The 26917-nt window shown below is 43.7% G+C and overlaps 1 protein-coding gene across 2 annotated transcripts in view; it reads left to right on the top strand.

Moving 5' to 3' along the window:
- LOC139570722 (adhesion G protein-coupled receptor A3-like) overlaps nt 1–26436 on the top strand; it is a 266327-nt gene extending 239891 nt beyond the window's left edge. Inside the window, exons 18-20 of one of the 2 annotated variants that reach the window (XM_071392853.1) lie at nt 3710–3751; nt 21842–21937; nt 22528–26436. In XM_071392853.1, the coding sequence (XP_071248954.1) occupies nt 3710–3751; nt 21842–21937; nt 22528–23947 (1558 nt within the window). In that variant the 3' untranslated portion in view covers nt 23948–26436. The remainder of the gene's footprint in view (nt 1–3709; nt 3752–21841; nt 21938–22527) is intronic. The other variant, XM_071392854.1, reaches the window with a different exon arrangement.
- The last annotated feature ends 481 nt before the right edge of the window (nt 26437–26917 follow it).

The following is a 26917-nucleotide window of genomic DNA, read 5'->3' as shown; positions in this document are numbered from 1 at the left end:
ATCATCATATGCATTATCATCGTCATCTCACGGTCATTATCGCTTTGACAATCACTGTTCAGCATCTTGTCATCAACATAACCGTAGGAAATGGAGGGGAAGCCACTGTGGGAAATGTATCTCACAGGACGTGTCGGTTCGTTGGCAGGATAACAAATGACGGTGACTGTGCGAGGATGGTTTGCAAACTGACATGTTACACATATGACTAAATTAATTATATTCAAAACTCAAATACAGGGGAAAAGTCTGAGCGTCTGTGCCAAGTAGTAGGTGACTGATGGGTCAGAGTAAACTATAGAGGTACTCATACTCTCACCCTCTGTTTTTTTCTTCTTATGGTTTTGAGTCCAAGTACCTATTGAGGTAGACAGAGGAAGTTGTTTGGTTTCGATGATGATAAATGGGTTTGGTTTGTGTGTTGGCTGAGTCCTCTGGCTGAGGCTGCTTTGCTGGGAGAGAGTGAGAGAGGGAAGAGCAACAGTGGAGAGGGAGAGAGAAGAGGAAATAGTGTTGATCCGGCGAAAGGAGAGAGCGAGCAGACTTAAACTATTACCTGTTACCATGGTGCCCACCCAATGCTCGACACAATTGCCTCAATCGCCTGTGAGCCTGCTGAGCCTGCTGAGCCTGCATTGTACGTCAGCTTTCAGAGCTGTGACCTTATCACCAATCTCAATCTGTTTAACTGTTTAATCTCAATCTGTCTGATCGTGGCTTTAATTCATATCCGCTTAAGTGCGCACATCCGATTTAACGTCACTTCCGGTGTTATATTAATTTACTTATTTCCGTTTCTGCATATGCTGGCTTCACGTGCTTGTGGGAAATAGAAAACTGGGAACTAAGAAGTGGTAGGTCCGACATGATTGAGTACAAGTGCTTTTGATGTTTGAACAATTCTTCAACCAATCCGATTTTAGCTAGCTTGATAAGCTTGCTAACATTGCTAATAATAAAGTTTAGCTACAGGTAACTACCAAAATTAAGATAGCACTTGAGTAAATTAGCGACACACAGTATATTGAAAGCAGGTACTGTACTTTCACACAGGTGTGGTTTCTGAGTTAATTAAGCAATTAACATCCCATCATGCTTAGGGTCATGTATTAAAATGCTCAGTGTGTGTAAAACTCCATCAACAAATGATGGAATTTCTCATGGAAGAATGATGGCACATCCCTCCAAAATAATTACAGACACTAGTAGAATCTATGCCAAGGCGCATTGAAGCTTTTCTGGCTCGTGTTGGCCCAACACCCTATTAAGACACCTTTTTTTATGTTGGTGTGTCCTTTATTTTGGCAGTTACTTGTAACATTTTCTCAGAGCTTCCCGAAAACTCCGATAGCACGTGAACGCAACATTACTCATTATGCTTGGCATCAGCTTTGGGACAGTGAGACACTCCTTGCTCGCTGGAGGAAAGTGCCGTGTGTGCGCTTTGCCGATCACAACTCTACTGTGTAACTCAATTTGAGCAAATTCGACAGGAAAGCCTGTTGGACTAAGAAAGGTTGACCCGTGGTGATGAGAGACAGACGGACAGATAGCACACCAACACCAGGTTTACCATAGAATCTTGAAGATGGCAATGTCATTGTATCGTTAAAGATATGTTGCCACAGGCTTTGACACTTTACTCATGGAGAACTGTCGAACATTTGAAGTCACAACAGTAAAGAAATAAACGGAGACAAAGAATTAATAGAAAGTGCTGAAGTAGCTTCCCAGCTGGCACATTACGTTCTCTGGATGTTCATCGGTTTGTGGTATCAGTTTGGTTCTGGGAACCTTCCTCTTGCATCATTCTTTCATTTGAAGAAGCTACATGGAAAATCTTGAATAAAAAGTTGATTACACCCTCCTTTTCAAGTATTGTATGGTACAATATATGAAATCCAGGTAGCCTGCAATGTCAACATTAGGTATTCGGTGCACATTCCTACATGAACCATCTGCAGCTGGATGCCAGTGAAAGTCATTGAGGACAAGGACCCTCAGCCTCTCTTCACACTCCTCGACCACCTGCGCAGCACAGGGAGGGGGATTTCTGGCATTTTCTGGAGGTGTATGTGTGTGTCTAATGCTTGCCATCAGAGGGGCCCAGGCAATGAGACTTAGCCTCTGGAGACAAATCCATTTTCCTCATCCTTCTCCTATCCCCCCTTCTTCTCAGCCCAGAAAAAGCCAGATTACAGAATCTGATGGTAGCAGTTTATTTGGCCTGTCAGCTAATCCGGCATTCTGTCACGGTGACCTTTGTCCAATTGACCCCTGTGTGTGATGTGTTGGCTCCACTGGTTAAATGCTTAGGATGCAAATAAGTACAGGAGATAGGGTACTCACTGAACACTCACTTCACTTCATTAAAAATAGCAGCGGAACTGGGCAATACTCTCTCTTTTGTTGTTGTTGCAATACAGTAATAACTTCAGTGGTGCTGTGTCTGTATCAGTGTGCAGTGTCTGCATCAGTATTCAGTGACCCAAAATAGAACGCGTTACGGTAAGCGGCACAGCAACCAATTACACAATGCGGCTTTATTCACCCGTTTTTGCACCAGTTTCCTCCATCATCGGTAAATATCACAACATGTGGACTGGCCTGAGTGCTCCACTCCCTGTAGTATATCCAGGGCCAGACAGCGAGACAGACGACAGTACATAGACAGAGGAGAGCGGGAGGAGGCACTTCTCGCTCCGGGGTCTTTAGATGTCTATTTATATCAGTTGATGATTGCTGCTGCTCCCCAAAACTGATCTCAAAAGTGCCCGCCCTCTGCACTGTCTGCCATTTTGTGTCGTGAGTTTAAAAGACTCTTTAATGGAGAGTAATGCGATAAGAGAGAGAATGAGAGCGAGACACAGAGAGCGAGAGAGGGGGAATGAGAGAGAAAGACCTACAGTAAGGATGTGTTCCTGTGTATGTATGCGTGCGTGCGCGTGTATCTGTGTGCATGCGTGATTATGTGTGTGTCAGCCTGGCATGGAAGGCTGGGATTGTAGACTGGTGATTAGTTGAGATAGAGAGGGGAAATAGGGGTCATAAAGCACTAGGCTTTAACATCTCCTGGTCCTCTCGTCTTTATGCTTGTCTCCTTGTCTCATTGTCTCCTTGTCTCCTTATCTCCTTGTCATGTGTGTAAATGACTTTCTGTTGGAGGAGAGTCCCGAGGGAATCACTCCCACTCAGACAATGACAGCCCCGGTAATGCTCCCGCTTCCACCTGCCTGCCCAAACATCTTGATCGTAATAGAATTTTGGGATGGGTGCAGTGTAAGGGAAGAGGGAGAGAGGTGGGGACAAAAGGGGTTGGGGTAAAGGGGAGAGAGCAATAGCAAGACAGACAGAGGGAGAGAGGACGGGGACTACATGTTCCTGCTTTGTGTTTTTTCCAGGGCTGAAACAGTGCTTGGAAAATATCTCAAGCCGTAATAGAGACATCTCCGATTTGAGGAGAAGTGGATGTGCCAAGCAGTGTGAACATGCTCCATCCAGCACAAATAAAGCTGTTTGTCTACTTGTTATGTGTTATACTGTATCTCAGAGCTGTTCTTATGTTGAGGAGTTGTAGAGTTGTTTATACTGTGCAGAACAGGAGAGAGGAGAGTAGGAGGTCAATTTGTACTTCTTCCTCTCTCGCATGCTGTCTCTCATTCTCTCTTTTTTCTCTCTCCCTCTCTGTTTTCTGTCCCTTCATCTCCAGTCTACAACCCAAGCCGGCACACAGAGAGAAGCACATCCTCAGGTCTCTTTCTTTTTCTTATTTTTCTCTCTTTGTCTCTCTCGCGCGCTCTCTCTCTCTGACTGACTGACTGACTGACTGACTACTGACGGACTCTCTCTCTCTCTCTCTCTCTCTGACTATCTCTCACTCTCTCTGACTGACTATCTCTCTCTCTGTCTGACTGACTGACTATCTCTCTCTCTCTCTGACTCTCTCTCTCTCTCTCTGACTATCTCTCTCTCTGACTATCTCTCTCTCTGACTCTCTCTCTCTCTCTGACTCTCTCTCTCTGACTCTCTCTCTCTCTCTGACTAACTATCTCTCTCTCTCGACTCTCTCTCTGACTATCTCTCTCTCTGACTCTCTCTCTCTCTGACTCTCTCTCTCTGACTCTCTCTCTCTCTCTGACTAACTATCTCTCTCTCTCGACTCTCTCTCTGACTATCTCTCTCTCTGACTATCTCTCTCGACTGACTATCTCTCAATTCAATTCAATTCAATTGACTTTATTGACATGGCAAGTTCATTATTACTTACATTGTTAAAGTATACATATCGAAAAATAAAATAAAAATATATATGTATATATATATATAATATATATATATTTATATATAAATAAATGGTGGGACCAACAGCAATAATAATAGTAGTAGTGGACATGGGATTACCATTAACAACAACTACAACAACAATGTTAATCAGAACAACAATACATTAAAGCAATGGTAGTAGACCAGTGTCAACATGACTGAGAAGACACATGACATGGTATGAAAGACAAAACAAAACAAGCAGGGAAATATTATCGACATTACTTTGCACTTTTCACTGGCTGTCCCTCAGGTTGTGGCAGGAGGACACATATTTGGCTGCCAAAACTGCACATTTTGGCTTTTCACCCAATAAATATTAGATTTTCTCTTCATCTTTTATAGTTTCAAATTCTTTGTATTGAATCATAATTTTGGGAAAGAAATATTCTCCTAGGTTTGAGTATTTGTCACAGTGTAATAGGAAATGCAGCTCTGTCTCTACCTCTCCCCTGGAGCAGAGTGAGCACAGCCTGTCCTCTCTGGGCAGCCAGGTTTGTCTGTGACGACCGGTCTCTATAGCCAGACTGTGCTCACTGAGTCTGTACCTACACAATGTTTTCCTCAGTTTTCTATCAGTCACAGTGGTCAGATAGTCTGCCACCATGTACTGTCTGTTTAGAGCCAAATAGCATTGAAGTTTACTTAGATTTTTTGTGGTGTCTTTCCAATAGCTGATATATTTTCTTTTTGTTTTGTGATGATTTGGTTGGGCCATATTTTCTGAGTGCTGTCCTGAGGCTCTATGGGGTTGGTTTGGGTTGGTGAACTGAGCCTCAGAGCCAGCTGGCTGAGTGGACTCTTCTCTTGTTTCATCTCTTGACATTGTAGAGCTGTGTGATGGAATGTTTTGGGGTCACTTGTTTTTAGATGGTTGTAAAATTTGATGGCTCTTTTTTCTATTCTATTTTTTCTCTCTCTCTCTCTTGCAGTGCATTCTGGGAGTTTTTTTGGAGTTTGAGTGTTTGGTTTGGAGGGCTCTCTTGAGCTTTGCTATTGGTCTCTTTCTTTGCTGGCTTTTCTCCCACTTCTTATGGAGACTCTTTGGGTAGACTCGCTTAATATAAATGGCGCCAGAGATGCGGGAAAGAGGAGTGTTTTGGGTGAATATGTAAAACAAACCAAAATACAGGTGTTGTTTCTGCAGGAGACGCATAGTGATATGGTGAATGAAATTGATTGGGGGCTCTGGTGGAAAGGGGCAAGTGTGTTGAGCCATGGGACAAATTTTAGTGCAGGGGTGGCAGTCATTTTTGTACCGGGTCTGTCTGTAAAAATTAGCTCCTCAAAGGAGGTGTGTAGGGGTAGGCTGCTTGTTGTTAATTTCTGCTTTTACAACATGGGTTTTGTCTTTATAAATGTGTAAGCGCCTAACACAGGGAGATAGAGGGGGGTTCTATTTGGGTGTCTTAGACAGCAACTCTCACAGGTAGCGCCTGAGGAGAAGCTGGTGGTCGGCAGGGACTGGAACTGTGCAATGGATTTTACGAAAGACAGAAATGGGGAAGAGCCTCATTCAGGATCAGTGGGAGTGTTAAGGGACATCATTAATCAGTATACATGGGTGGTCTTTGGAGCTAGGGTGAGTGCAGCCCGACTTGATCGTTTTTACATGTCCAGGAATCAGAGCAATAGGCTGTTGGGCGCTACCATTCTCCCGGTGGGGTTTTCAGATCACCACATAACCATGGCTCGGCTGTCTATTTCACCAGGGCCTCGGCATATTGGAAGTTTAATGTAAAGCTCTTACAAGATGCTACCTTTTGCTCAGGTTTCCAGATTTTTTGGGAAAGGTGGAGGCAGCAAAGAGAGGAGTATGAGTCTCTGAGTCAATGGTGGGATGTGGGATAGTCCAAATGTGGCTTTTCTGTCAACAGTATACAGCTCTCTCGTCCTCAGAGGCTAGGAGAGTATTGGGGGAACTCGAGTGTTGTATTAGTGAGATGGAGGTAGAGGTAGAGATGGTGGGGCAAGGCAATATAGGCCTCCAGGCTAATTTAGCTGAAATACGTAGGGACCTGGGCAGTTTTTTCCAGGTTAAAGCAAAGGGAGCACTTGTAAGAGCTAGGTTCTCCATGCTCAAGGAGATGGATGCTCCCAGCTCCTTCTTCTTTGGTTTAGAAAGACAGAGCGGTGAAGCCAAGGGTATGCATTGTCTACGGCTGTCTGATGGGCGGGTGACCTCTGTGGTGGGGGAGATGCAGGAGCGAACTGTGGAGTTTTATACTGAGTTTTATAGGGCAGAACTGTGTGATCCTATGTGTGCCCAGGTCTTGTTTGCAGAACTCCCTAAGCTCCCTCTGGCACAGAGGGATGAAATTGACATTCCTCTGTTATCCCGTGAACTGGCAGAGGCCGTAACCCAGATTTCCCCCGGCCGTGCACCGGGGGTCGATGGACTCCCAGTGGAGTTTCATAAAATATTCTGGGGAATAATTGGACTGGACTTCTTTTGCGTGTTGCGTGAATGCGTCCTGCCCAAAAAAGGGGACTTGTGTGAACTTAAGAACTGGAGACCTGTGGCATTGCTCTGTGTGGACTACAAGATATTTGCCAAGGTCCTCTCTAACAGACTGAATTCTGGACTCTGTAGTACACAAGGACCAAACATATTGTGTACCGGGACGGTCAATCACGGACAACTTGTTCTTAATCAGGAACATGTTGGACTTATCGAGAAGTTCTAATGTGAACTTTGGACTGGTCTCTTTAGATCAAGAGAAGGCTTTTGATAGAGTGGACCATGAGTATCTGTGATGTCTGATTTTGGGTTTGGAAAAAGTTTTTGGACCTATGTGGCGATGTTGTATGCTGGGGCGTCATGTATGGTCAAGGTGGAAGGGGGGCTCAGTAGGCCAGTCTGGGTGAGACGGGGCATTAGACAAGGATGCCCTTTATCGGGGCAGTTAAATACACTAGCCATTTAGCCTTTTTTGGGCCTGCTACGCAGGAGACTGCAGGGAGTGTGCTGGACAGCCATGGGTGTGTTAACAGGCATAGCAGTGTCAGCATATGCAGATTACGTTTCTGTGATAGTCAGGATATGCAGGCACTAGAGACTAGTCTGAAGGCGTACGAGGGAGCTTCGCCAGCTAAGGTAAACTGGGGCATGGGGGGGATAGGCCCCCTCCGCTGCTTCCAGGGAGTTTGCAGTGGGGTTGTGAAGGGCTTAAAATGTTGGGGGTGTACCTGGGCTCGGAGAGGTGGGTCACGAAGAACTGGGAGGGGCTGTCACAGGCAGTGGCCATCACTGGCTGAGGGCGGCAATATTGTACATGACCGTCCACAAAGGAGGACAGGGCCTGGTGGAACTGGAGATCAGGGTGGCTACTTTCTGACTAAAGATGGTGCAGAGACTGCTGTACCATACTGATGTCGGCTGAAGGGAACCAGCATGCACTCTACTGAGGAGAGCTGGCGGATTAGGGTTGGACCAGCAGCTGTTCCTCATGAAGCTGGAGAGGCTGAGTACAGCAGCTCTCTCCGACTTTTACTCTGCAGTGCTAAGGGCCTGGCAGCTGCTAAGGCCCACACGAGAAGGGGGTGTGGAGCCTGGGCTGTGGGTGTGGGAGGAGTCTATCTTCCACAACCTAGCCATCCCTTAGAGATCAGTTCAGTCGGCCACCCTGCAGAGGCAACTGATGGCAGCGGGTTTACTAAGGCTGGGTGACCTGCGACTGCTGGGAGAGGAGGGGTGGAAATCCCCGGAAGTCCTGGCACAACAAACAGGAATAACGTCTCTTAGGCTGCTGGAGAGATTCCTGGAGGAAGTCCAGGAGGCACTGTCTGAGTCGGTAAGGGGGATGTTTGAGCGTCCAAAGGGGGAGAGGCCACCAATGTTTCCGCCACTCCAGGTGACGGCAGAGACTGGGGACTGGCTAGGGGGTCTGGAGAACTTGTTAGATTTTAACACTCTGAGCCTGGGGGAGTTTGAAAGGGTGGGAGGTAAAGCCCTCTACAACCTCTGCATTAAGGTAAGGAACATTAGGAGCCTAACAGGAGTGAAGGCACATCAGTGGCAGGGGGTATGTGGGGCGGAGAGTATGGTGGGTTTTAGATGGAGGGGGCTCTACAAACCCCCAGTACCAAAGAGGTCAGGGGACCTCCAGTGGAGGGTTTTACATGGAGCCCTGGCCACTAACAGCTGGTTGGCACGGGTTGAACCGGGAATCGGGCAGGGGTGTCCTTTCTGTGTTATGAGAGAAACTGTGATTCATGTGTTTTCTGTGTGCGCCAGGTTAATGCCATTAACGTCTCTGTTGGAATGTCTGTGTGAGAGGTTGGGGGTGGTTTTTACTGTTGGGATGTTTATAATGGGGTACAGGTATTCAAATAAGGAGAAGGCCAAATGTGTTTTGTTGAATTTTCTGTTTGCTCAGGCAAAGTAGGCTATTTGGCTAACAAGGAGGAACAGGGTCAAAGGTGGAGGGATAACATACCCTTTACTATTATTCAATGGGATGGTCTCTGCGCGCCTTAGGGTTGAATTTGAGTTCTATAAAATGATAAAAAGTGTGGCGATGTTTCAGGAGATATGGTGTGTTGGGGGGGCTGTCTGTATAGCTGGGGAAGATGTTTTGGATATACGGTTGTAGAAGTGGTGAGGTTTTTGGTTATTGTGATGTGTGGTGTTGTTTTGTATCGTGGGGTAGAGGGCAAGGTGAGTATGGTACATGTATGCAGTACAGGATATTTTTGTTTTTTGGGGGGGGGTGAGGTTTTAATGAAATGAGAATGTTTCATTAACCTCTCTAGGGTATGTGGGACGTTAGCGTCCCACCTCGTCAACAACCAGTGAACCTGCAGGGCGCCAAATTCAAAACAACAGAAATCCCATAATTTAAATTCCTCAAACATACAAGTATTTTACACCATTTTAAAGCTACACTTGTTGTAAATCCAGCCAAAGTGTCCGATTTCAAAAAGGTTTTACGACAAAAGCACACCAAACGATTATGTTAGGTATGAGCCAAGTCACAGAAAAAGACAGCCATTTTTCCAGCTAAAGAGAGCAGTAACAAAAAGCAGAAATAGAGATAAAATGAATCACTAACCTTTGATAATCTTCATCAGATGACACTCATAGGACTTCATGTTACACAATACATGTATTTTTTGTTCGGTAAAGTTCATATTTATATAAAAAAATCTGAGTTTAGGCAAGACGCTACTGTATCACTTGGCAAAAAGCCTGAGAAAATGCAGAGCGCCAAATTAAAATAAATTACTATGAAAATTACTATAAAATTCAACTTTCATTAAATCACACATGAAAGATACCAAATTAAATCTACACTGGTTGTGAATCCAGCCAACATGTCGGAATTCAAATAGGCTTTTCAGCGAAAGCATATGATGCTATTATCTGAGCATAGCACCACAAAAGAGAGAAAACATTTCAACCCTGCAGGCGCGACACAAAACGCAGAAATAAAAAATATAATTCATGCCTTACCTTTGACGAGCTTCTGTTGTTGGCACTCCAATATGTCCCATAAACATCACAACTGGTCCTTTTGTTCGATTAATTCCGTCGATATATATCCAAAATGTCCATTTATTTGGCGTGTTTGATCCAGAAAAACATATCTCAAAGGTTACCTGTAAACTTTGCCAAAAAATGTCAAACTACTTTTGCAATACAACTTTAGGTATTTTTTAACGTTAATAATCGATAAAATTGAAGGCGGGATGATATGTGTTCAATACAGGATTAAAACGATATGTAGCATGCCTTCTGTTTGATTGAAGCGCATGTCCAGGACACCTGGAGTGCCTCGACTTCAAGATGGCCGTATTTCTTCATTACACAAAGGAATAACCTCAACCTATTTCTCAAGACTGTTGACATCTAGTGGAAGCCGTAGGAAATGCAAGCAATTCGCTTAGAAATCTGGTTTCCCAATGAAAACTCATTGAAAAGACAGTGACCCCCCCAAAAAAGAATCTGAATGGTTTGTCCTCGGGGTTTCGCCTGCTAAATAAGTTCTGTTATACTCACAGACATGATTCAAACAGTTTTAGAAACTTCAGAGTGTTTTCTATCCAAATCTACTAATAATATGCATCTCTTATCTCCTGGGGATGAGTAACTGGCAGTTGAATTTGGGTATGCTTTTCACCCAAACGTGAAAATGCTGCCCCCTACCCTAGAGAAGTTAAAGAAAGACAGAAAGTCTAAGTCTCTATCTCTCTCTCTGACTGACTATCTCTCTCTCTCTCTCTCTCTCTCTCTCTCTCTCTCTCTCTCTCTCTCTCTCTCTCTCTCTCTCTCTCGACTGACTATCTCTCTCTGTAGACATACTATCTCTCTCTCTCTCTCTGACTGACTATCTCTCTCTCTCTCTGACTGACTATCTCTCTCTTTCTCTCACTGACTGACTATCTCTCTCTCTCAATTTTAATTCAATTCAAGGGGCTTTATTGGCATGGGAAACATATGTTATCATTGCCAAAGCAAGTGAAGTAGTTATAATATACAAAAGTGAAATAAACAATAAAAATGAACAGTAAACATTACAGAAGTTCCAAAAGAATAAAGACATTACAAATGTCATATAATGTGTATATACAGTGTTGTAATGATGTACAAATGGTTAAAATACAAAAGGGAAAATAAATAAGCATAAATATGGGTTGTATTTACAATTTTTCTTCACTGGTTGACCTTTTCTTGTGGCAAATCTTGCTTCTGTGATTGCACACGGTGGTATTTCAACCAGTAGATATGGGAGTTTATCAAATCGGGTTTGTTTTCGAATACTTTGTGGATCTGTGTAATCTGAGGGAAATATGTGTCTCTAATATGTTCATACATTGGGCAGGGGGTTAGGAAGTGCAGCTCAGTTTCCATCTCATTTTGTGGGCAGTGTGCACATAGCCTGTCTTCTCTTGAGAGCCAGGTCTGCTTACGGCGACCTTTCTCAATAGCAAGGCTATGCTCACTGAGTCTGTACATAGTCAAAGTTTCCTTAAGTTTGGGTCAGTCACAGTGGTCAGGTATTCTGCCACTGTGTACTCTCTGTTTAGGGCCAAATACCATTCTAGTTTGCTCTGTTTTTTTGTTAATTCTTTCCAATGTGTCAAGTAATTATCTTTTTGTTTACTCATGATTTGATTGGGTCTAATTGTTTTGCTGTCCTGGGGCTCTTTGGGGTGTGTTTGTGTTTGTGAACAGAGCCCCATGACCAGCTTGCTTAGGGGACTCTTCTCCAGATTCATCTCTCTGTAGGTGATGGCTTTGTTATAATTAGGGATACCCCCCTTTTTTTTTTTTTTTTTTGCCTAAAATGACATACCGAAATCTAACTTCCTGTAGCTCAGGCCCTGAAGCAAAGATATGCATATTCTTGGTACCATTTGAAAGGAAACACTTTTAATGTAGGAGAATATAACACCATAGATCTGGTAGAAGAAAATACAAAGAAAAAAAAGTTTTGTCTTTTTTTTGTCTACCACCATCTTTGAAATGCAACAGAAAGGTCCCACTTCCAGCCATCACTCTGGTTGTAATTCCGATGGTGTCCACAAAATGGCAGCAGTCTATGTGCAAAGTTTCAGACGGATAACTTGAAGTATGAGCGAACTACATGACATTTAGTGTGAAGTCACCGAGGTACATTTGAGCAAATCGTGAAGGAGACATTTGCCTTCATATTACATTTTTCTGCAAGAATATCGTCCAATCTGTATACTTGGACTTTGATTTAGCTTTTCCAGTATTAGTAGCCATATTATAAGTTCAACATTTACAAAACAACCAGTTTTCATGACTTCATAACTCTGAATATTCTTCAAAATGTTGTCCAAAAGGAAAAGGCATGCTGTCGCACAAGGTTAGCAGCTACATTTTGCGACAGATAGAGGATTTACAGATAGAGGATTCTCCCATAAAGCCCAGCTCATTGGCTATCTAGCTAGCTTTGTTTGACCCCGATTGGTGCTTATTTGACGAAGTTAGAGTTGGTCAAGTGAAGACCGCCTTCGTCATCGGCGTGCCATGAAGGCGTCGCTCTCTGACCAAATTTGGTGTCATATAGGATATACTACACCCCTAATGATATAGTGAAGTCTGGTTACGTTCTAGGATCTCTGAGGAATACATACAAATGTTATTTGACTGGTTGAAACAACGTTTAGGGTTAGATTTACACAGATTTCTTTCTTTACAAATTGAACGAGTGTAACGGCCGTCCCTCGGTGAGTGAGTAGACCAAGGCGCAGCGGGTGATGAATACATAATGTTTATTTGACAAGACGGAAAAACACGAAACGAAATACACTGAATGATTAACAAAATAACAAAACGAACTAGACAGACCTAAACTATGAACTTACATGAAACGAGGAACACATAAACAGGAACGACCGAACGAACGAGACGAGACAGTACCGTGTGGTGCAAAATACACAGACACAGCGACAATCACCCACAAACAAACAGTGAGAACAACCTACCTTAATATGACTCTCAATTAGAGGAAAACGCAAAACACCTGCCTCTAATTAAGAGCCATACCAGGCAACCCAAAACCAACATAGAAACGGAAAACATAGACTGCCCACCCAAAACTCACGCCCTGACCATCACACACATACAAAACAACAGAAAACAGGTCAGGAACGTGACAACGAGTGGAAATACAAAATCGATCGTGCATGCTTATGGACCTTTTTAGGATATGAAAAAGGATTTTATCCAACAAAACAACACTTCATGTTATCTCTGGGACCCTTTGGATGATAAATCAGAGCAAGATTTCAGAATGTAAGTACACATTTCACCTTCAGAGGTGAATTTATCAAACCTAACACGATTAAAAAAGTGTTTTGTTGTTAGGAGCTCTCCTCAAACAATAGCATGGCATTTTTTTCGCAGTAATAGCTACTGTAAATTGGACAGTGCATTTATATTAACAAGAATTTAAGCTTTCAGCCGATATAAGACATTTATATGTACCGACATTTGTTGTTTCCCTAAAATCTGCGATCGTGACACAAGGCGCGGGACGCCGATCCCTAAGATGGAAGGTTTGGGAATCACTTCCTTTTAGGTGGTTGTAGAATTTAACAGCTCTTTTCTGGATTTTGATAATTAGCGGGTATCGGCCTAATTCTGCTCTGCATGCATTATTTGGTGTTCTACGTTGTACACAGAGGATATTTTTGCAGAATTCTGCATGCAGAGTCACAATTTGGTGTTTGTCCCATTTTGTGAATTCTTGGTTGGTGAGCAGACCCCAGACCTCACAACCATAACTTCTAATTGGTCCCAATCCCGGATCCGGGAGCACCCTCATCAGTAAAAAAGCTGACTAGCATAGCCTAGCATAGCGCCACAAGTAAATACTAGCATCTAAATATCATGAAATCACAAGTCCAAGACACCAGATGAAAGATACACATCTTGTGAATCCAGCCATCATTTCTGATTTTTAAAATGTTTTACAGGGAAGACACAATATGTATTTCTATTAGCTAACCACGATAGCAAAAGACACAACTTTTTTTTCTCCACCATTTTTTTACTGCATAGGTAGCTATCACAAATTCGACCAAATAAAGATATAAATAGTCACTAACCACTTCATCAGATGACAGTCTGATAACATATTTATTGTATAGCATATGTTTGTTCGAAAAATGTGCATATTTCAGGTATAAATCATAGTTTTACATTGCAGCCACCATCACAACTCTCACCAAAGCAACTAGAATAACTACAGAGAGCAACGTGAATTACCTAAATACTCATCATAAAACATTTATGAAAAATACACAGCGTACAGCAAATGAAAGACAAAGATCTTGTGAATCCAGCCAATATTTCAGATTTTTAAAGTGTTTTACAGCGAAAACACAATTTAGCATTATATTAGCTTACTACAATAGCCTACCACACAGCAGCATTGATTCATGCACGTTAGCGATAGCGAATAAACCAGCAAAAGATATTACATTTTTCACTAACCTTCTCAAAACTTCATCAGATGACAGTCCTATAACATCATATTACACAATACATATATTGTTTGTTCGAAAATGTGCATATTTAGCGGCACAAATCGTGGTTATACAACGAGAATAGCAGCCAAGCTGCAAACAAAATGTCGGGAGAAATCTTGGGAGAGGCACCTAATCTAATCAATAACTAATCATAAACTTGACTAAAAAATACAGGTTGGACAGCAAATGAAAGACACATTAGTTCTTAATGCAACCGCTGTGTTAGATTTTTAAAATTAACGTTACTACGACATACAGCGTGCGTTAAAGTGAGACCGAAATTAATGCCGGAATAGTAGTTTAACATTTTTCAACAGAACAACGAATTAACATCATAAATAGTTCTTACTATTTGATGAGCTTCCATCAGAATCTTGTGCAAGTTGTCCTTTGTCCAGAAGAATCGTTACTCGGTTGTAGATTGTCGTCTTCAACTTTGGAATTAGCAGTGAACATTAGCCATGTGGCGAAGACGTGCCCAACTCACTATAACGCAGCACAAATGAAATACCGAAAATCGCAATATACCGATATAAACTGATATAACTCGGTTTAAAATAACTACATTATGATGTTTTTAACACCTATATCGAATAAAATCAGAGCCGGATATATCTAAGGCCTATAACGAGAGCTTTTCAGAATGCAATCCTGAGGTCTGTCTTGCGTCATGATGAACGTTGAAAAGAGTGCACACCCGGTTCCAAGAGCTTTTATACGGCCTCAGATCTACCTAGACACACCATTCCAATTCTCACTGCTTACTGACATCTAGGGGAAGGCGTACGCAGTGCATGTCGACCCATAGATTACATGGAAATTTATAAACTGACCCTGGAACAGAGCCCCCGATTTGAGATTTTTCAGTTCCTGACAGGAAGTTTGCTGCAAAATGAGTTCTGTTTTACTCACAGATATAATTCAAACGGTTTTAGAAACTAGAGAGTGTTTTCTATCCAATAGTAATAATAATATGCATATTGTACGAGCAAGAATTGAGTACGAGGCAGTTTAATTTGGGAACGAATTTTTACAAAGTCGAAATGGCGCCCCCCTATTGAGAAAAGGTTATTAAAGAGCAATGGGTTCCATAACTGATTCAAGTATTTTTTGCCAGATTCTAGTTGGTATGTCGAATTTTATGTTCCTTTTGATGGCATAGAATGCCCTTCTTGCCTTGTCTCTCAGATCGTTCACAGCTTTGTGGAAGTTACCTGTGGCGCTGATGTTTAGGCCAAGGTATGTACAGTTTTTTTGTGTGCTCTAGGGCAATGGTGTCTAGATGGAATTTGTATTTGTGGTCCTGGCGACTGGACCTTTCTTGGAACACCATTATTTTGGTCTTACTGAGATTTACTGTCAGGGCCCAGGTCTGGCAGAATCTGTGCAGAAGATCTAGGTGCTGCTGTAGGCTCTCCTTGGTTGGTGACAGAAGCACCAGATCATCAGAAAACAGTAGACATTTGACTTCAGATTCTGGTAGGGTGAGGCCGGGTGCTGCAGACTTTTCTAGTGCCCTCGCCAATTCGTTGATATATATATATGTTGAAGAGGGTGGGGCTTAAGCTGCATCCCTGTCTCACCCCACGGCCCTTTGGGAAGAAATGTGTGTTTTTTGCCTATTTTAACCGCGCACTTGTTGTTTTATAATGTCGTATGTTTTTCCCCCAACACCACTTTCCATCAATTTGTGTGGCAGACCCTCATGCCCAATTGAGTCGAAGGCTTTTTTGAAATCAACAAGGCATGAGAAGACTTTGCATTTGTTTTGGTTCGTTTGTTTGTCAATTAGAGTGTGCAGGGTGAATACGTGGTCTGTCGTACGATAATTTGGTAAAAAGACAATTTGACATTTGCTCAGTACATTGTTTTCACTGAGGAAATGTACGAGTCTGCTGTTAATGATAATGCAGAGGATTTCCCCAAGGTTGCTGTTGACGCATATCCCACGGTATTTATTGGGGTCAAATTTGTCTCCACTTTTGTGGATTGGAGTTATCAGTCCTTGGTTCCAAATATTGGGGAAGATGCCAGAGCTAAGGATGATGTTAAAGAGTTTTAGTGTAGCCAATTGGAATTTGTTGTCTGTATATTTGATCATTTCATTGAGGATACCATCAACACCACAGGCCTTTTTGGATTGGAGGGTTTTAATTTCGTCCTGTAGTTCATTCAAGGTAATTGGAGAATCCAGTGGGTTCTGGCAGTCTTTAATAGTTGATTCTAAGATTTTAATTTGATCATGTACAGTGAGGGAAAAAAGTATTTGATCCCCTGCTGATTTTGTACGTTTGCCCACTGACGAAGAAATGATCAGTCTATAATTTTAATGGTAGGTTTATTTGAACAGTGAGAGACAGAATATCAACAAAAAAATCCAGAAAAACGCATGTCAAAAATGTTATGAATTGATTTGCATTTTAATGAGGGAAATAAGTATTTGACCCCTCTGCAAAACATGACTTAGTACTTGGTGGCAAAACCCTTGTTGGCAATCACAGAGGTCAGACGTTTCTTGTAGTTGGCCACCAGGTTTGCACACATCTCAGGAGGGATTTTGTCCCACTCCTCTTTGCAGATCTTCTTCAAGTCATTAAGGTTTCGAGGCTGACGTTTGGCAACTCGAACCTTCAGCTCCCTCCACAGATTTTCTATGGGATTAAGGTCTGGAGACTGGCTAGGCCACTCCAGGACCTTAATGTGCTTCTTCTTGAGCCACTCCTTTGTTGCCTTGGCTGTGTGTTTTGGGTCATTGTCATGCTGGAATACCCATCCACGACCCATTTTCAATACCCTGGCTGAGGGAAGGAGGTTTTCACCCAAGATTTGACGGTACATGGCCCCGTCCATCGTCCCTTTGATGCGGTGAAGTTGTCCTGTCCCTTTAGCAGAAAAACACCCCCAAAGCATAATGTTTCCACCTCCATGTTTGACGGTGGGGATGGTTTCTTGGGGTCATAGGCAGCATTCCTCCTCCTCCAAACACGGCAAGTTGGGTTGATGCCAAAGAACTCCATTTTGGTCTCATCTGACCACAACACGTTCACCCAGTTGTCCTCTGAATCATTCAGATGTTCATTGGCAAACTTCAGACGGGCATGTATATGTGCTTTCTTGAGCAGGGGGACCTTGCGGGCGCTGCAGGATTTCAGTCCTTCACGGCATAGTGTGTTACCAATTGTTTTCTTGATGACTATGGTCCCAGCTGCCTTGAGATCATTGACAAGATCCTCTTGTGTAGTTCTGGGCTGATTCCTCACCGTTCTCATGATCATTGCAACTCCACGAGGTGAGATCTTGCATGGAGCCCCAGGCTGAGGGAGATTGACAGTTCTTTTGTGTTTCTTCCATTTGCGAATAATCACAGAAACTGTTGTCACCTTCTCACCAAGCTGCTTGGCGATGGTCTTGTAGCCCATTCCAGCCTTGTGTAGGTCTACAATCTTGTCCCTGACATCCTTGGAGAGCTCTTTGGTCTTGGCCATGGTGGAGAGTTTGGAATCTGATTGATTGATTGATTCTGTGGACAGGTATCTTTTATACAGGTAAGAAACTGAGATTAGGAGCACTCCCTTTAAGAGTGTGCTCCTAATCTCAGCTCGTTACCTGTATGAAAGACACCTGGGAGCCAGAAATCTTTTTGATTGAGAAGGGGTCAAATACTTATTTCCCTCATTAAAATGCAAATCAATTTATAACATTTTTGACATGCATTTTTCTGGATATTTTTGTTGTTATTCTGTCTCTCACTGTTCAAATAAACCTACCATTAAAATTATAGACTGATAATTTCTTTGTCAGTGGGCAAACGTACAAAATCAGCAGGGGATCAAATACTTTTTTCCCTCACTGTATATGTTTTTGCTGTTTGTTCTTTGTTATAGAGCCAAAAAGATTGGAGTAGTGGTATACCCATACATCTCCATTTTGGATAGATAATTCTTTGTGTTGTTGTTTGTTTAGTGTTTTCCAATTTTCCCAGAAGTGACTTTAGAGTCTATGGATTCTTCAGTTACATTGAGATGATTTCTGATGTGCTGTTCCTTCTTTTTCCATAGTGTATTTCTGTATTGTTTTAGTGATTCACCGTAGTGAAGGCGTAGACTCAGGTTTTCCGGGTCTCGATGTTTTTGGTTGGACAGGTTTCTCAATTTCTTTCTAAGATTTTTGCATTCTTCATCAAACCATTTATCATTGTTGTTCATTTTCTTCGGTTTTCTATTTGAGATTTTTAGATTTGATAGGGAAACTGAGAGGTCAAATATACTGTTAAGATTTTCTACTGCCAAGTTTACACCTTCACTATTAAAGTGGAACGTTTGTCCAGGAAGTTGTCTAAAAGGGATTGAATTTGTTGTTGCCTAATTGTTTTTTGGTAGGTTTCCAAACTACATTCCTTCCATCTATAGCATTTCTTAATATTACTCAATAGCTTTGGCTTTGATGCCACATGATTGAGTATTGCTCTGTTCAAGTAGACTGTGATTTTGCTGTGGTCTGATAGGGGTGTCAGTGGGCTGACTGAACGCTCTGAGAGACTCTGGGTTGTGGTCAGTGATAAAGCAGTCTACAGGACTACTGCCAAGAGATGAGCTATAGGTGTACCTGCCATAGGAATCTCCTCGAAGCCTACCATTGACTATGTACATACCCAGCGTGCGACAGAGCTACAGGAGTTGTGACCCGTTTTTGTTGGTTATGTTGTCATAGTTGTGCTTTGTGTTCCATAAAGTGTCCAATGTTGTTGGTTGTGTGGTTTGGCCTCAGGCCAGTAAGTGTGAGTAGAGCCTGCTGAGCATCTGGTACATGCCATTGGCTTGGGCTAGTGTAAGAGTGGGGGTGGGGTCTGGGAGAGTATCTCGCTGGTCTGGGCGGGGTGTCTATTGATCTGTCGCTTCTGTGTGAAGTGTTGGGGCTGCGTTTGAGAGCGATGTCCTTCAGAGTCCAGGCGAAGGTGGGCACTGCTGCCTTGTATAGGTGGACCTGGTCATAGAGGCTGTTCAAGTCCAGGGTGGAGTGGTAGGCCAGGAAAACATTTGGTTTTGAGGCACAGTCATGGGAAATACTTGCGTTTACCCGCTGTATGGTAGCAGAGTGGAAGCCTTTTCATGATAGCATGAGGGGAAAGTAGAAGACGTTTTGTCAATCACTCCCTTCAGTGCTGTGGCCACCCTTTCCTGCTGTGTTCTCAGGTCATTTGTGCCTGTGTGTATTATTATGTGGCTAGGTGAACTTAGTTGGTCTTCAGACAAAAGGTCTGGGGCACGCTGGGTGTTTGGACACCAGAGTTTAGACACACTGTGTTTGGGGATTTTTTTTCTTCTTGCATATATTTTCCATTTGAGTCCATAAGGAGTACAATCTGTGTCTTGTGTTTGTCCTCAGTGGGTTTGGGGGGGTTGTCAGGAGGGCTATCAGGGTGGCTGACAGGGGGGGTGCTCAGAGGGGTTGAGATCCCCTGGGCTTGGGGTTCTTCATTTGTCTGTTCTGCTGTGATGTCGACGCTATGGTCATGGTCTGGTGTGGACTGTTCTGCTGTGGTGTCGAGACTTTTGTTGGGAGCTGAGGTGGGCTGTTCGCAGAGAGGCCAGCAGGGGGAGACCACCTCTCTAGTGGGTTGTTCTCTGTCACACGCCATCCCACTCAACCTCTCCTCCAGCACTGATCCTTTCCTCTAGTGCTTTGTTCTTCTCCTGCTCTTGCTTTTTATATTGTTGAAGTTGTCTCACCACAGTCCAGAGTGCAGATATGTCTCTCTCCACCTCCAGCTCTCCGGGTCTGGTTAAGGGGGTGTTGTTGAGCTGGACTGTTGTCTGGGTCTGTGCTGACTGGAGTGTAATCACCTGCTGTTCCAGCTCCACCTGCCTTACCTCTAGCTGGGTAAATGTATCCTTCATTTCAATGAGGTAGTACTCTGTGCTGGGAGGTTGACTTTCAGCTTGGGGTTGCTCGTCTGTGGGGTTATATAATGAGCGGGTCTGGTCTGACCCGCTCGGGGTATCTTTCTCAAGGGAGAGCTTCTCCTACTGGGCTAATTCTTTGATTAGGTGAAAGTCCAGCTGAAACTTTTTGGGGTTGTTTGTACCAGACTTAAAGAGATGTATATTAGCTGACTCAGAGTCCTCATTGTCTAGTATCCTGAGTTTCCACCCCTCGTTAACACCCCCTCTCATAACAGAGGGGTAGTGTGATAATATAGCACGGTGCCATGCCAGGGGATGGTTTGTGTGGAAGATGAGGTTGCTGATGTTCCCATTTTTATAATAGTCAGCAAAAAGTGTCTCTTGATTTTCCATAAGGAGCTTCATTTTGTGACCTTTTCTTCACTTATCATTCTTTACATACACAGGGTACTGTATTTTAATTACCTCTGAACAGCGGGAGGCAGCTTCTAAGGCCTCTCCATTTGGTTGGAGCAGACTGTGCGACTCTCCTGCCATTGTTGGGCTAAAGGGCTTTGACACCTGTCGCTTGACACGTCAGTGCTATTTGAAGTTGTATCAATTTTGGCAGTCTTAATTTAGCATTCAGTCCTTATAAAGTAATGTAATGTATTTTTCTTCTTGGCTTTTGGAAATAAAATATAGCTTCAGACTAAACATTACTCACTCAGTTCCAGGTTGGATGGTGTTTTCCGGTTTCTGTTGTTTTCCAGAGCATTTGCTGTATAGCGTTGGAATAGTAATCTTTGGTAGTTTTAAGCCTTCCAGGTGATTCCGTAATTCCGTCCAAAATCAGGTTGTAGGTTTTGAGTTTTGATTTGGAGTGGTTATTTTGTAGAGGACAGCATCCTGTATATGTTCCTGACAAAAAAAATCCAAGTCTATCTAACTCTAAATCTATCTTTTTTTAAGAACATGCTGAAAAATGTATGAGCTCATCTGATCATGACCTCTCTCTCTCTCTCTCTCTCTCTCTCTCTATCCCTCTCTGACTGACTATCTCTCTCTCTCTCTGACTGACTATCTCTCTCTCTCTCTGACTGACTATCTCTCTCTCTCTCTGACTGACTATCTCTCTCGCTCTCTGACTGACTATCAATTCAATTCAATTCAATTAATTTAGCTTTATTGGCATGATGTAACAATGTACATATTGCCAAAGCTTATTTTGGATATTTACAATATAAAAATAAAAATGAGAATCAAAATTGTCAACGGGACAACAGTAACAACAATAACCAAGTGTCAAAATAACCATACATTCAACAATAACAATAAGCATACAGTAGAGTACATGTGCAGGTTGATTGGTTTGTCAGACACAGACGATCTCTCTCACCTCTCTCTCTCTGACTGACTATCTCTCTCTCTCTCTCTGACTATCTATCTCTCTCTCTGACTATCTCTTTCTCTCTTTTGCTCTCTCTCTCTCCCTGGCTCTCTCTGGCTCTCTCTGGCTCCCTGCTATTGATTACTGGCAGTACAGCCCAGAAAACAGAGGATATTGGTGTTGTAAAGTGACTTTTATATGTCACACATTTTATAATCTCTCTCTCTCTCTCTTTCTTCAGGTTTTATTTAGTCAGTGGCGGAGTGCCCTTCATCATCTGTGGAATCACAGCAGGCGTCAATATTGACAACTATGGCAGTGGGGAGACGTCACCCTAGTAAGTCACCCAGCAGTCCCCTATTCTCAAGGTCACAGTTTTAAGCACACGCACACACACAGGTAGGATCTTAATTTTAGCCCGTTTGCTACAGCAGGAAAATAATCCTGTAGCAACAGGAGATGTGAAATTAAAGGACATTTTTTGTAGGGGTAGATATTATTATTTTTGACGTTTTAAAGTGGACATTACAAACTTTAGATGCCTCATCAACAGCTGTGTCTAGTCTCCATGCACCTATATCCTGCAACGACTATTTACCTCCAAAATGGATTAGATGCAGATAGATCTGATGATATGAGTCACACTTCAGTGTATGTTGCCCACCCCCTTTGTTTTCTTTATCACTTAAGGTAATTTATCGCTTCAAGATGCCTATGGCTCTTCTCTGTGTTTATGTATTTCAGTGTTTATTAAAAACACACTGAGGTCATACGGTGATGTTAATTTAGCCTACTGTGGTGTGTGTGTGTGTGTGTGTGTGTGTGTGTGTGTGTGTGTGTGTGTGTGTGTGTGTGTGTGTGTGTGTGTGTGTGTGTGTGTGTGTGTGTGTGTGTGTGTGTGTGTGTGTGTGTGTGTGTGTATTGCAGCTGCTGGATGGCGTGGGAGTCCAGCCTGGGAGCCTTCTATGGCCCTGTGGCCTTCATCGTCCTGGTCACCTGCGTCTACTTCCTGTGTACCTTCATCCAGCTGAGGCGCCACCCAGAGAGGAAGTACGAACTGAAAGCACTGACTCAGGAGCAGCAGAGACTGCCGTCTGTCACGGGCATGGGCGGGCACTGCCACCAGGGAGGGGGAGGAGAGCCCGGAGCACTGCCACCACCGCCCAACAGAGGGCAGTGCCACGCAGGCTGCCACTCAGCCATTGCCATCAACCCCTCTCTGCTGGCCAATGAGCATTCGTTCAAGGCCCAGCTGAGGACAGCAGCCTTCACCCTCTTCTTGTTCGTGGCCACGTGGGCCTTCGGGGCGCTGGCTGTGTCGCAGGGCCACTTCTTGGACATGATCTTCAGCTGCCTGTACGGGGCCTTCTCCGTCACGCTGGGCCTTTTTGTGCTCATCCACCACTGTGCAAAGCGGGACGACGTGTGGCATTGCTGGTGCGCCTGCTGCCCTGGGAGACGCACCAACCACGGTTGTCATGGTCACTCGTGTCCAAAGGTTAATGTCAATGGGGATACAATAGGGCATGGGCACGGGCACTGTCACCTGGATTCGCCGTGCCCAGGTAAGGCCCTGTTGGGAGGACACACCCAAAGTGGCACCTTGGGTCACTGTAAGCATGGCAGCCTGACGCCGGCGCAGAACCATGTGACATGCCTGTCCCCCGTGGCGCCCTGCTGCACCGCCCTGCACAGCCAGCAGCTGATGGAGGAGGAGCCTACGGCGCATGTGCTCCTGCACACTGACCCAGAGGGCTACCGGCCAGGCATCCACCTGCATCGTTGCCTGAAGGGCAGCACTAGGACTAAGCCTCGCCACTTTAGCCGCCATCGGCAGGCTGGCACAGGAGGGCTGGCAGAGAGGGAGTACGCCTACCACATCCCCTCTAGTGTAGACGGAGGCTCTATCCACAGCTCCCACACAGACAGCCCTCACAGCACGCACGAGCGCCTCGGACACATCTGCCACCTGGCTGCTTCCCCCCAGGAAGTAGGCCACCACACGTGCCATGCGTCCGCAGCGGCGGTGGCTCACGAGGCGGCGCTGGCGTGCCACGCCCCCTGCCACCGGCACGTGCCTTGCTGTGCCAAGGCAGACCTGTTCCCCACTCTGTGCCAGGCAGAGGCGGGCGACACAGGCACCTTGCTGTGCGGCTTTGGCAAAAAAGCCAATAAGGAGGATCTAATCGTGCCGCATCACCACCTGGAGATGCACCCGCGCAGACAATCCTACCCCCAGAACCCACCGGCCAATCAGAATGGGATCCTTAAAGGCGGCCTTGTGTACGCATCAGACAGCACAGGGAATATACGCACTGGACCCTGGAGAAATGAAACTACTGTGTAGTCTAAAGACGGGGGGAAGAGAGAGACAGCCCCAGCCTCCCTTCCATCCCTCCCTCTAAACCTCACCACCTTTTTAGGAACTACAACAAATAATCATGAATAACTGTATCCCATCACGACTTGTGTGTTTTTTTTACGTTTTTTTTTTACTTTCATTCTTTGTTTTGTTTTCATGCGTTCTCGACGTCGTCGTATAAGCCCCCCAACGAGCAGCCGTACACAGAAGCGATTTTTCTCTCCTTAATTAAAGGAATGTGAGTCCCACACCACGGGATACAGCACCTTTTGTTGAAAGGTGCTATAGTATGGTATTATCATTACATATCTAAACAATACGGACGTGTGTGAACAGAACACGCGCGTTTGTTCCTCACTCAAAGCAAATGCTCCACGCGATTGCGTTCTCTTTTGTGAGTCACTACATCCATCGACTACTCTCTGATGTGTACCTTCAGTGCTTCAAGAAGCTCAGTACGAGTGTTTTAGGCAAACACACCAGCAATTTAGAGTCATTAGTATTTTTGCCATTTTGAACAGCAAGCATACTTACTATAATATACTGTGATTATCAGCTAAACATTTCTTAGTAATATACAGCGATATCTGCTCTCGTCAGAGTTCTGTGGATGCCGATACGTTGTGATTTTGTTTTTTTTTAACAACCCAAAAGAAAACCGAAACCACATGAAGTATTCTGTCACAGGTTGATATTGAATGTTCTTGTCTGTATGATGTCTTACTGTTGTGTTTTTTGGAGAGAAGTATACAACAACAACAACAATCACATTGTCATTGTGTGTATTTGCAGTGTTGGAGCAATAGTGCCATTCATGTCATTGTATGCCATGACCGAGCCAACAGGTGTAGGTTGAAGTTGACCCCAAACACTGATCTTTGGTTAGTTTTGCATTTTCCCCACTGAGGATTGTGGGAGGGCAAGCTGAGCCTAGATCTCTAACTAGGAGAAACTTTGCCCCGGTGCCAAGCATCAGCATTCCCATCGTCTAAATAACCCAAGCCGACATCTCCCATTTCTGGTAAGGATCCACAAAATGGCGGGAGGTCATATCAGAGATCAATGCTAAAGCGCAACCATTTATTTTTCTAGGCAACAGAGCATGCAGGCCTTGTATGTAGCTATGTGCTGTGTGTTTTTTGCCTTGTATTTCAATGCACATTAATGAAAAACTCCATATCTGTTTGTCTATGGAGCTGATCGAGCTATAACATGCCGGAAAAACAAACAATAATATTTTTACGCGGTTTTAGTATCCATTATTGTGGATAGTCCTGAAACCTTGTTCTGTTGAGGACAGAGGACAGGGCTGAGATTCAGTGTTGCTATTATTGTCACAGTGTTGGTCATCGTCAGGTTGAAGTGTTGTCCCTTGGCTGAGAACATGCAGGAAGTTAATTGAGTTTAATATTTATTAGTGGTATTATGTACGGTTGCCCCAAGGAGCTAAATTAACTTTTTTTAAATCGACTTTGCCCCTTAGGGCCACCGTAGTTATGGTATGGAAACCAGTCATTCCCTAGTGAGAGAGAACAGACCAAGTTAAGAGAGAAACAATCAATACCTACAAGAATACAGCAGCTCCTGCCTGGCCAAAACACCTTGGCATGTCACACCATCCATCCATCTTGTGCACTCTTGTCTATGTACATAGAATGAATTCCGAGGAATTATTTTATAAAAGATTTACGATATTTAATAGTAAATAAATCTATATGTGAAGAAAATGTATGGGAAAGACTGACCTCAATGTTAATGCTCAGTATCTGAGTTTTAGAAAATGTGATTTGTTTTTTGGTGCGTTGTTCTGTTTGCTTTTCTTTTTTGCTCTAATCTTTCATAAGGTATGCAAACTGGCCATATGTTTTGCTATATTTGACACACAAGCGCACCAACAGCTAAGGGATACCAGGACTTGGTGTCACACATGTCGACTGTGTTTGAATTGTGAATTGAATTTCAAAGTGTGTCTCCTCAACAAGTGACTTGATTCCAGAAGGCAATGTTTGAATATGAAATATTTGAGCATTTCTGAAAAGAGCATTCTTAGAGATACATGCATGAAAGTAATGAGCCCCCATGAGACTTCCGAGACGACGTCAGGTGAAGCTTGACGTCATAGCTACGTTGTCTGGATCAATGAGCTTTGTAACAGCTTCACTAAAAACACCGAACATCCTTGGTATCTCCCTTTTTTTTTTTAAATCATCCTGCATTAAACATGTCTATGCGAGAGTATTTTGCTTTGGTCTAAATTTCTGTACTTCTTGTACTTTGAAAATATGTTCTTAGAAGCAAAATATAGCTCTCAGTGTATGTGAACCTGGTACCATAGGCCTCTATCTACCACCTGTCTCATCATTCAGCAGTAGTACTGCCAATTTAGCTAGCTGGATTAGCCTGTCAGATCTCTGCCAGTATCACTACTTTTTTCTACATCAACAAAACAGATACCAATAAATTACTTTTTTTCACCATGTAATGAACAGCATAATTTGCTGTGTGTGTGTGTGTGTGTGTGTGTGTGTGTGTGTGTGTGTGTGTGTGTGTGTGTGTGTGTGTGTGTGTGTGTGTGTGTGTGTGTGTGTGTGTGTGTGTGTGTGTGTGTGTGTGTGTGTGTGTGTGCGTGCGTGCGTGCGTGCGTGCGTGCGTGTGTGTGTGTGAGAATGTACGGTATGTGAGTGCGAGTAAATGAGAATGTGTGTCTTTTGTGCATCACAAAGCAGGCCAGAGCTGACGGGCCATGAAACGCCAGAGCACATTTAATATGCAGCTGGAGGCCACACGCCACTCAGCCTCCTCCCCACCATCAGATTATTCCTGTAACTTCGAGCAAGTTAAAACCCAGGCCCTGCCTTTATATTCAGCTGTGAAGACAGACTCTGACAGAGATTTCTGTGTGACCTTGTGGGAGGCCTTCAAGGTCGGTCACTGGTGTATATGGTGAGTCATATC

Source organism: Salvelinus alpinus, chromosome 3 (genome assembly GCF_045679555.1).
Source record: "Salvelinus alpinus chromosome 3, SLU_Salpinus.1, whole genome shotgun sequence".
NCBI lineage: Eukaryota > Metazoa > Chordata > Actinopteri > Salmoniformes > Salmonidae > Salvelinus > Salvelinus alpinus.
The sequence above is the reverse complement of the archived record's forward strand: the minus strand, read 5'-3'. Positions and strand labels throughout refer to the sequence as shown.